The following is a 10314-nucleotide window of genomic DNA, read 5'->3' on the forward strand; positions in this document are numbered from 1 at the left end:
ACTGGAGGTGTGAGGGACAGTCTGGATGTGGGAGGGCTCCTGTCCCCAGCTGGTGCTAGGATCTGTATATAGGTGAAAAATGCAGGTGTGGGGGGTGCAGATAAAGCCATGTGAGAGCAGAGAGGGAAAAGTGGACACAGAAAAACAGCTCCTCCCTGTGCACCTCAGCCCCCACTGTTGACTTTACCGGCCACGTTAACTCCCATTACGCCTGCCTGAGAGGACCTAGCTATGGCCAGAGCCGGCTTCTCTCCTGGATTCACACGGCAACAGGGCTCTGGCTGCAGAATCTCCCCACCTAATGCAGCGAGGGGCCAGCAGGAAGGGGCGGCCTGGATGTTAAAAGAGCAGCAAAAGTCTCCTTGGGAACTCAGTGACTGGGCTCTTGAGAAGGAACGAGAAAGCACCAGCATCCAGTCACTGATCCAGAGCGGGGCCCAGTGCTCTACAGGGCCCAGCTCTAGAGCCGGTCCCTGCCTCAAGGAGTTTAAACTCTCAAAGAGACACGGAAAGTTCCAGATGCGTCTGGAGAGCCGGGGAAGGGGCTCATGGACCGCTGGAGCCCATTACTGGCAGGCCAATGAGGGAGGGAGTCCTTGGGAGGGGAAGGCTGGCACTGGGTGCTTTGACCGTACACAGAGGAGCACGTGGAAGGTGTCACTGGTTTGTCTTCCCTTATGCACCACAAGCAGACTCATTCACAGCTGAGTGACGCTAATGTCTTGAAAGGATCATTTCCCCCCCACACACACACTCCTCCCAGCGATAGCTATGCTGCTAAAACCTTCCTGTGTAGACCATGCCTTTGTGGCAGTTCCCTCAGGAGACAGGCCCCTGGCTACTCCTAGAGAGCAGGGCTGCACATTACGAGGTGTTGGCTGCCCCTCCCCCTTTGTAGCCTGGAGTTGATCATTTAGGACAGGGGTAGGCAACATATGGCACGGGTGCCAAAGGCGGTACTCACACTGCCCGGGTTCTGGCCACCGGTCCGGGGGGCTCTGCGTTTAATTTAATTTTAAATGAAGCTTCTTAAACATTTTAAAAACCTTATTTACTTTACATACAACAATCGTTTAGTTATATATTATAGACCTATAGAAAGAGACCTTCTAAAAATGTTAAAATGTATTACTGGCACGCGAAACCTTAAATTAGAGTGAATAAATGAAGACTCGGCACACCACTTCTGAAAGGTTGCCGACCCCTGATTTAGGATTAAGGCTTAGTAAAAGTCAGAGACAGGTCACCGGCAATAAAGAAAAATTCACAGAAGCCCATGACCTGTCCCTGACTTTTACTAAAAATATCCATGACAAAATGGGAAGCCTCTGGGCAGCTGCAGGGGCTGGCTGGGAGCTCCAGGGGCCCCCACCACCCATGACTTGGAGCTGCGGGATATCCCCTGCCACCTGTGGCAGCTGGGAGCTGCAGGGTACCTGATGCTGCCTGCGGCGGTGGGCCCCCACAGCGACCTGGAGCTTTGGGGCCTCCACTACCTCCATGACAAAATCATAGCCTTATTTAGGATCAATTCAGCATCTCTGGCAGAAACGAAACAAGCCTTGGATTCATTACTGACCACCAACAAAACAATCTCTCCCTCCCACCGTCCCCGAAGCATGCAGGAAAGGTCTGCATGGGCCATCTATTCTCTCTCTCTCTCTCAAAACAAAATAAATAACAAAATTAAGCCAGATGAGCATGTTTATTCTTGACACTGATAAGAGTGACCGATTCCAGGCCGTACACGTACCGAGCTGCGATGACTGTCCAAGGACCAGGAACGAGACGTATGCTCTGGAGCCGGCTGGCTCTCGTGGTGATGCTCGTTTGACATTACGAGGCTGTAAACTTGGCTGCCAAAAGCAAGTGACCAGCATTTGGCCCCTGGACAATTTAACGGGGGGGAAGCCGTTTCAGATGTAGCCAGGCAGGTAGCCCATCCCTAGGCAATCTGCAGGCCCCAGCATATAACACGGCATCTTAGATTGCTTGCATTGCATGCTGGGACCTGTAGTTTCCCCTTTGTAGTAAGAGACCAAAGATTTGTAAAATACTCCTGAGGGAATTCTGTGCCAAAAAATTCTGCACACAATAATTTAAAATTCTGCATATTTCATTTCTCAAAATAACACAATATAATCACACCATTTTCAATTATTTGCTGACAAATATTTGGAAATAAATTACTAAAATAATTGAAAATGGTGTGATTATATTGTGTTATTTTGACAAATAAAATGTGCAGCATTTTGCAGAATTTTAAAATTTGTAGGCACAGAATTTTTAATTTTTGGTGCAAAATTCCTTCAAGAATACCAAGGTTGGGTATGGTGCAATCTTGGTGTGGGCAGCTTGGTTTAGGGAGGGGATCTGAATGTGCGGGAGCTCATTTGGGGTTTTTGGGTGCCGGGTCAATGGAACTCTGCAGGGGAGGCCAGGTGAAGGTGGTTAGGGCTCAGCAGGGGGCGAGTGTCTGGGGTGGGACTCAGTGGGGCATCGGGGTGCAGGGGAGTGGGGTTTGGTGGGGTGGGGGTGCACCTGATGTAGGGGGTGAGGCTTAAGAAGATGGGGGTTTGGGTGTGGGGCACTCAGTGGGGGGGGTCCTCGGGGTATGTGGGCTCCAGATACGGGGGGACTCCAGGTATGGGTGTGTGTTGGGGGTGAGGTTTGACGGGGGAGATCCAGATGCATGGAGGTTGGGCGGATGGGGGAGCAGCTCACCGTACAGTGACCCCTCCCACTGTGGCTGAGAAGGGATGGGGCCAGGAAGTGGGTGGAGGGGTCACTATACAAGGAGTTCCACTCAACCGCCATACATCTGGAGCCCCCGCACTCAACCCCCCCGCTGAGCCTCACCCCCCCCACTGCATCTGGGACTCCCACCCCGCTGAGCCTCACCCCCTGCACTCAGTCCCGCCCCCCCCCCGCCAAAGCCCTTGCCGATCTAAGCTTCCTGCAGCTAGGGGAGGTGTCTGGGCCTTGATCTGACCCAGCCCCAGCTGCTCCGTCCAGGGAAGGGAGAGAGAGAAACTCTGTCTCCGTCCTTCCTCCTCCTCCTCCTCCCCCCCCCCCCACCTATGTCCCTGGGCAGCTAAGGCATCACCAGACCCTCCCTCTTTCCCTTCCCCCCTGCAGTGACTTACCTCTTCCTCTGGGCGGACTAGAAGGCCTGCACTGCCAGGGAGTGGTGAGCGAGCGCTGGTGCAGCTTCTCTTTGCTTCCCCACAGAAGCCATTTTTCCGCGGGAGAGCAAAAAGTCTGCAGGGGGACATGTTTCTCCATGCGCGCAGTGGCGCAGAATTCCCCCAGGAGTAACAGCTGTGAGGCCCTATGGGGAAAGTAGCCCACAGGTTTGGAACAGCTGCTTTCCTGCCCCACAGTCTTCAGTAACGTCCACTTCTCAAATGTCAGTACGTTAACTAGGGAGAGAGCCAGGGCCACGCGGGACAGAGGAATGAGGTATCTCAGACTGGGGAACAGCTATGGGGGCAAACCCCATAACCATCAGAGGTCGGTTATAAGAGACAGTCCACAGGGCAGGCTGGCTCCACTTGAGCTCTACCATGTGCTCCCCAGCCCTGGGGCTCAGCCCACACAGAGCCCTTTAGGGGCACAGAGTGCCCAGCAGCTGAGGCACCAGCACCAGGAGGTACAGACACGTGCATAGCCCAGGAGGCCACCGCAATAAGGCTGTCTGTTAAGGCGATGGATGGTGGCTCTCCCCATCACGGGAACAAACAATAACAAGGCCTCTGGAGAATGTGCACCAGGGAAAGGGCCCCTGCCCCAGCCTCTGGACTTCTTCCCTCATCTCCCCTCATCAGAGCCTTGCAAAGGAGGCAGATTGTACACACAAAACATGACACAAGGGCAGGGTGACACAGACTGCATGGGCACATCTCTCACACACGCACAAACCACAGGCCTTTCAACAAGTAGCACAGCATGTTACTGCAGATGGTACTTGATGCTAGCGTCTAACGGAACACGCCATCTAGTGACACTGGGTATTGGAGCAAACTCTAAATCAGACAGATTCTATATTAGAAACAGTAAATAGAAGACTAGGTACAGATTACAGGATACACACCGGTATCTTATGTAATCTATACAGAGTGCATCTGTCCGTTTGGAAGTTAGACCCACCCTGCTGTATGTCACTTCCAAGGCTAGACACCAGATTCACACCAGCTGACCCCCATTTACTCCACTGCAGTTACTCTAGGTTCAGCTGGGGACAAGTGAATTGGCCCTGTGCTATGCAGACATGTGCTGGGCATGGTTTCTCTCATGTCCAGAGTGTGTATGCACAGGATGATCCATGTCACACACACCCCCACAATTGGTTTTTCACAGGCCCCCGGTTTTCAGAGAACATAAGAACATAAGAATGGCCACACTGGGTCAGACCAAAGGTCCATCCAGCCCAGTATCCTGTCCACCGACAGTGACCAATGCCAGGTGTCCCAGAGGGAGTGAACCTAACAGGTAATGATCAAGTGATCTCTCTCCTGCCATCCATCTCCACCTTCTGACAGAGGCTAGGGACACCATTCCTTACCCATCCTGGCTAATAGCCATTAATGGACTTAACCTCCATGAATTTATCTAGTTCTCTTTTAAACCCTCTTATAGTCCTAGCCTTCAGAACCTCCTCAGGCAAGGAGTTCCACAGGTTAACTTTTCCTTCTTCACTTTCTCCACACCATTCATGATTTTATATACCTCTATCATATCCCCCCTTAGTCTCCTCTTTTCCAAGCTGAAAAGTCCTAGCCTCTTTAAACTCTCCTCATATGGGACCCGTTCCAAATCCCTAATCATTTTAGTTGCCCTTCTCTGAGCCTTTTCTAATGCCAGTATATCTTTTTTGAGATGAGACCACATCTGTACGCAGTATTCAAGATGTGGGCGTACCATGGATTTATATAAGGGCAATAAGATATTCTCCGTCTTATTCTCTATCCCTTTTTGAATGATTCCTAACATCCTGTTTGCTTTTTTGACTGCCGCTGCACACTGCGTGGACGTCTTTAGAGAACTATCCACGATGACTCCAAGATCGCTTTCCTGATTAGCTGTAGCTAAATTAGCACCCATCATATTGTATGTATAGTTGGGGTTATTTTTTCCAATGTGCATTACTTTACATTTATCCATATTAAATTTCATTTGCCATTTTGAGAGAGCACGAGAGACAGCTGCAGACAGAAGGCAAGGACACACACAGACGTGGGTGGCAGCTCAACAGTCGCTGCAGTCTCGTTACAGAAATATAGAGGAACATTTGGATATTAAAAAAATAGTGATCTAGGTTTATCCATTATGTGTTATTGCCTGTTTCTCCCCCGGCTGAGTGCTCGCTGCGGCAGGCGGATGACACAGCTAACGGTCAGCCTACCTGGCACACCTGCGTGGGGAAAGGGGCAGAGGTGCTCTTGCCCATTGCCTTTCTGGTACAATCTGCATGATGGTGGGGGATGGGAAAAGGGCGCCCTTCCTGTGAGGCCGTGCTGGTGTGTGGGGAGGGTGGTCTCACTGGGCCAGATGGCTGAAGTAGGCACCTGCTTCCAGGAGCAAGGCTTTGGCATAAACCCGGAGGGTGCAGAAGAGGGTGCCGAAGTCCTGAGTGCTGAAGATGGTGTCGGCCAAGGCGAACGTGAGCGTGGAGGGGATGAAGCCACGGCCGTACTCCACCATCCAGGTGCCGGCGCTCCACTGGACAGCCGTGGCCTCTCCGGATTGGTGCACTATGGTGTCCCCTGCAGGCAGATAGACAGACAGAGCACTGGCCGTTATTCTGAAAAATACTGGTTCCAACATGCTGCTCCCAGTATGTCTCCAGAGACAGCACACAGAGCTCTTTGTGGGCCTGATGAACCTCCACTCCTAGCCCGGGACAAGGGGGGTGCTCAGCGCCCTGCTGGAGAACTGCCGGAGGGGGAGCTAATCCAGAAGCCTGTTCCCCCAGTACCAGCTGCTTCCAAGGAAGGTTGCAAGGATGCCCCCTGGTGTAGAATCAAGGAACAGCCTTCCCAAAGGGGCAGTTTTCTCCTGACACTCAGTGGCTGGCTCCTGCTCTGAACCAGGCGGCTTTATAACCCTCCCCATGTTTTTTTTAATCCCACCTGATGGAGATGTGCTCGTTACCCAACAGCGTGTACGCTTTCCTTCAATCCTGCTCTACTCGTGGCCTCCATGAGAACTAGAGGTGTGGTGTTCTACAGGCTAATCTGCTGTGCCCTATACGTTTCCCTCTATCCTGTGGGGCTAACAAAGCTCTAGCCTTATCCATTCAAATCACTACATGAAAAGCCCACGGCAACCAGCCCTGCAAAGGCAGCCACCCAGGGGAGACCTTCAAATGCGAGTGGGTGGGGCTGGCGCTGACAGTGCCACATGGACTGTAGGAGCAGATTTTTGATAGCCCAGAGCCCAGTAACATGTGTAAACCACTGCGAGCAGCTGGAATACCAATTGCTACACTTATTGCTGAAAGCAGCTAAAAGGAGGCCTTTCTGAAACCCTAGCACAACTAACAGACCAGGAGGGGAGGGTAGAGTGAGTGACCTCAAAGGAGTAAACATGACCCTCTGCCCTCCTCACTTGAGCTGCTTTTCCGAAGCATGCCATTTTGCAAGATGGAAAGTCTGGCAGTAGTTAACTATTGCTATACAGCTAGTTAACTGATGGAAAGTTTTCCTGCTTGACTGATGGAAAATTGTCCACCTGACAGGGTGGAAATCTCCACCCTGATCTTGGCTTCTGCTCAACAGTTTTGTTAATGAACAAGCTATGTAATGTTAACAAGTTGGATATAAAAAGAGGAAGAAATCTGAGCTCAATGGACACTTCAATGCCTGGACACCTCTCAAGCTTCCCTGCAGACATCCGGCTGGCCACTGGATGGTTGCAGTTATCAGCTTGACACCGCCTCAAGACCCTGGGTAAATATGCATCTGAAATTTTTTGGGGTGTTTTACCAACCTGTTGCAGACGTGTGCAAGTGCTAAAGCTATACTTTACTTAGTCTTAAAGTATGAACACTCTTGTATTGTCCTGTTTGTGCCAGCCACCTATCGGTCGGATGGCCATGTCCCCACCGATTTATTTCCTGACACCACCTTGCCCAGAATAAGGTTACCAAGAGCTTTGGATTGAAAGAACCCTGGGTAACAGCACCTGGGTAATAGATTTCACTTCTGGTCATCCCCTCCTTCCACTGCCTGAAGGTCCCCGAGATGATGGTGTCAGAGATGTCAGCCCAGTACCGACCTGCAAGAGAGGCACACAGCGTGAAATCTCAGCACTGTTATGGGGGAAGGTGGGGCCTTAATATCCAGGTCTCCAAAAGCTCATGGAACAAATCCCTTCCACCCACAGCTTGGATCTGGCTGCTTGTTGTGTCCCCAGGGGCTCTGCCAAGGACAGGAGCCCACCCAACCGCATGCTGCCACTTTCCTCTCTATGATCGTTTGCCACAGGGAATCAAAGGGAACAGGAGCTCGAAGGCAACCTTGAGATGCTGGCTGCAGGCTAAAGGGAAAGGGTCTCGAGTTGCTTCTGCCTCCTCCATTCTCTGGGGATCCAGCTGCGTTCCCCCTCATTTTGGCTCTTGGAGGCAGGAGGGCTCTGCTGATCAGCACACCCCCAGCATGGACCATCTGAGGGACAGGCAGTCAGACATCCTGGGCCAGTGGTCTCTGGGGCCTGGGCTTTTCTCACTAGTCTTGGCTTCACTGCTCAGCAGCTAACAACATGTGCTGGAGTCAACTACCCATGGGGAGAAGAGAAATCAGACACAAGACAGGCTCCCTTTTTGGGCCTCAACATGGTTTCTTTCTGCAAGTGTGTTTACACAGCATTCCTGGGCTGGGGGATCCTGGATGCCCAGCCACCCCACTGAAGATGCAACGAAGAGGGATCACAAGGCAGAGACACTCCTCTTATCAGACAGACCATGCTGGGGAGCTACGGACATAAGAGGGATGATTGGAAGTGCTAATTTTTTTCAGCTCAGCCCAACCACAGCTGGCAGGGGGCAGTGGAGAGAAGAGAAGGTACCACAGGCATGTACAAGGGCCTGATGGGGAAGAGTCCCATGGAGGGAGCAGAGTTATCAGGGGTAGGACAAAGGTCTAAAAGGAATGGGATGAAGCCGTTTGCTTCAGTCACTTATTAGACTAGAAAAAGCTCAAGGGGATGCACTGCAGGGAACAATCCTGCCTTGGCTCTGGAGCGTGGGGATCTCTCTGGGATTCCTCTGGCCAGGCAGGCCAGAGGGCAAGGGTGCTGAGCTGTGTTTGGGCAACACAGTTGAGGAAACACCACGGTTGTTTGTTTTAGTGTAAAAGGTGTTAAAAGGCAGAGAAACACAGGACAAGTCCCCCTTCCCCCACATCACTGCACTGAGGCCAAGATCCCCAATGGCTCCCTAGGTGTACCGCCCTATAAGGACTGTGCAGGGTGTTTGGACCAAGTACACATTTAGGTCAGTTCTTTTAACCCCTTCCAAACAGGTGGCTTTCATGCCTAGTGGGGGCAACGGGAGTGGAGGGAAGAGGGTTGCTTCTAAATCTGGGACAGTTCTCCGACTGAAGGTAAAGCTATGAGCTCAGGACCTGAATGCAGGGAACAATGGAGTCCCTGACCCACAGCCCAGTTCCTGGGGGCTGGAAGCATGTGTGATCTGCACACATTGCGAAAGTGGCTCAGCCTCTGCCCTGGAAAGCAAAGGACTATGAAGTCTGAATCTCCCTCCCACCCCGCGGCTTACAAGGTGGGATGAGATTTTCCAGCCCTCTACAGGCTGAGCCCTGGGGGAAAGGTTCTGCCTCCATCCTCAGCGAGCATGAGCCCAGAGACTGCAGAGCTAGGGTCGTGCCTGCAGCACTAGAGGTTGGGGTGCAAGACGCTCGAGTTGGAGATCAAAGTGCGCTCCAAGCACTGGCTACCCAATAGCAACCCCTCAACCCGAGCCTCTCTGCTTGAATGTAGCCGAGCCCTGCTTACCCGAGTGCCCCCCAGTGTCGATGGCCGTCCCGAAGAGCAACACGTACTCGGTGAGCGAGGCGTGGAGCAGGCACATGGAGCCCATCCACCCGCCCGCGTTGACAAACACCCACTGCAGGTCCTCGTCCGGCAGGATGTGGCCTGGGTGCTTCTTCCGCAGCTCCACGATGATCTTGGAGAAGGCCTGCTCATGGTCCAAGCCTGCAGCACCAACAAACCCAGGCAAAGTCAGCCCCGCGCAGGAGGTCCACGGCCCCGCCACATCCCTGGCTCCCATCAACACAAGACACTGAGCTTAGAATGGGGAGCCTGGCTTCATTCAGGGAAGAAGACATTAGAGATGGCCACGTCCCCCAGGCAGGCAGCCTCCTACCTCCTGATGGGCTGGGTCCCAGCGTCACACCCACCAGGCACGTGGGCACCTGTTACGAATTGGTGCAGCTGCGCCCCAAGAGCTGGCAAGGACCCAGTGGCCTGCCCTGGGCTTGACCAACAACTCACACTTGGCTCTGCCAGCCAGGCCACCCCCCATGAGTCCCCCTCTTATGTTACCCCACAGGTCCCCCTTGTATCCCCCATCCCCGTGCCCCCCATGTTACTCCCCCGTCCCATGGGTCCCATCCCCTCAGAACCACACATCCCCCTAGGGCCCCCCTCGCATTACCCCCACATCCCATGGGTCCCATCCCCTCAGAACCAAAAATCCCCCCCGGAGCCCCCATCGCGTTACCCCCCAGCCCCTCGCCCCATGGGTCCCCCTTACATCCCCCATCCCCGAGCCCCCCCATGTTACTCCCACATCCCATGGGTCCCATCCCCTCAGAACCACACATCCCCCCCGGAGCCCCCATCGTGTTACCCCCCAGCCCCTCGCCCCATGGGTCCCCCTTGTATCCCCCATCCCCGAGCCCCCCCATGTTACTCCCCCGTCCCATGGGTCTCATCCCCTCAGAACCACACATCCCCCCGAGCCCGCCCCGTCCCCCGGGACAGGCTGTTGCCCAGGTCCCGCCCCGGGCAGGGCCCCGCCGCCCGGACTCACCCGCGTGGTGCCGGCCGAGCTCCGCGATCTCCTCGGGCCGGAACTCGAAGGGGCGGGAGGCGACCCAGCTCCGCAGCCCCTGGGCCAGCAGCGCCAGGGCCAGCAGCGCCAGCCCGGCCCGCAGCGCGCGCGGCCCCAGCGCCCACATCCCGCCCGGCCGCCCCGCACCACAAACCGCCTCTACGCGGGGCGCCGCGGCGCGCGCCGAGCCTGGCCGGGGGATGGGACCGCCCGCTCCGCGCCGGCCAATGGGAGCG

General features: G+C 54.1%; 1 protein-coding gene across 1 annotated transcript; it reads right to left on the bottom strand.

The window, feature by feature from the left end:
- Nucleotides 1-5011: 5011 nt before the first annotated feature.
- On the bottom strand, nucleotides 5012-10205 carry LOC135880381 (sigma non-opioid intracellular receptor 1-like). Its single transcript, XM_065406656.1, has 4 exons — nucleotides 10058-10205; nucleotides 9016-9216; nucleotides 7186-7278; nucleotides 5012-5765 (listed from the first exon to the last, which is right to left on the bottom strand). Exons 1-4 carry the CDS (start codon nucleotides 10203-10205, stop codon nucleotides 5539-5541), a joined length of 669 nt encoding a protein of 222 aa, XP_065262728.1. The 3' UTR covers nucleotides 5012-5538.
- Nucleotides 10206-10314: the final 109 nt, after the last annotated feature.

This window comes from Emys orbicularis, chromosome 6 (assembly GCF_028017835.1).
Source record: "Emys orbicularis isolate rEmyOrb1 chromosome 6, rEmyOrb1.hap1, whole genome shotgun sequence".
NCBI classification, from domain to species: domain Eukaryota; kingdom Metazoa; phylum Chordata; order Testudines; family Emydidae; genus Emys; species Emys orbicularis.

Coding starts and splice junctions, on each gene's coding strand:
- LOC135880381 (XM_065406656.1), bottom strand. CDS start 10,205: ATGTGGGCGCTGGGGCCGCGCGCGCTGCGGGCCGGGCTGGCGCTGCTG. Junction 9,217..10,057: donor GCTCGGCCGGCACCACGCGG/GTGAGTCCGGGC, acceptor TTGGTGCTGCAG/GCTTGGACCATGAGCAGGCC. Junction 7,279..9,015: donor CGACACTGGGGGGCACTCGG/GTAAGCAGGGCT, acceptor CCTCTCTTGCAG/GTCGGTACTGGGCTGACATC.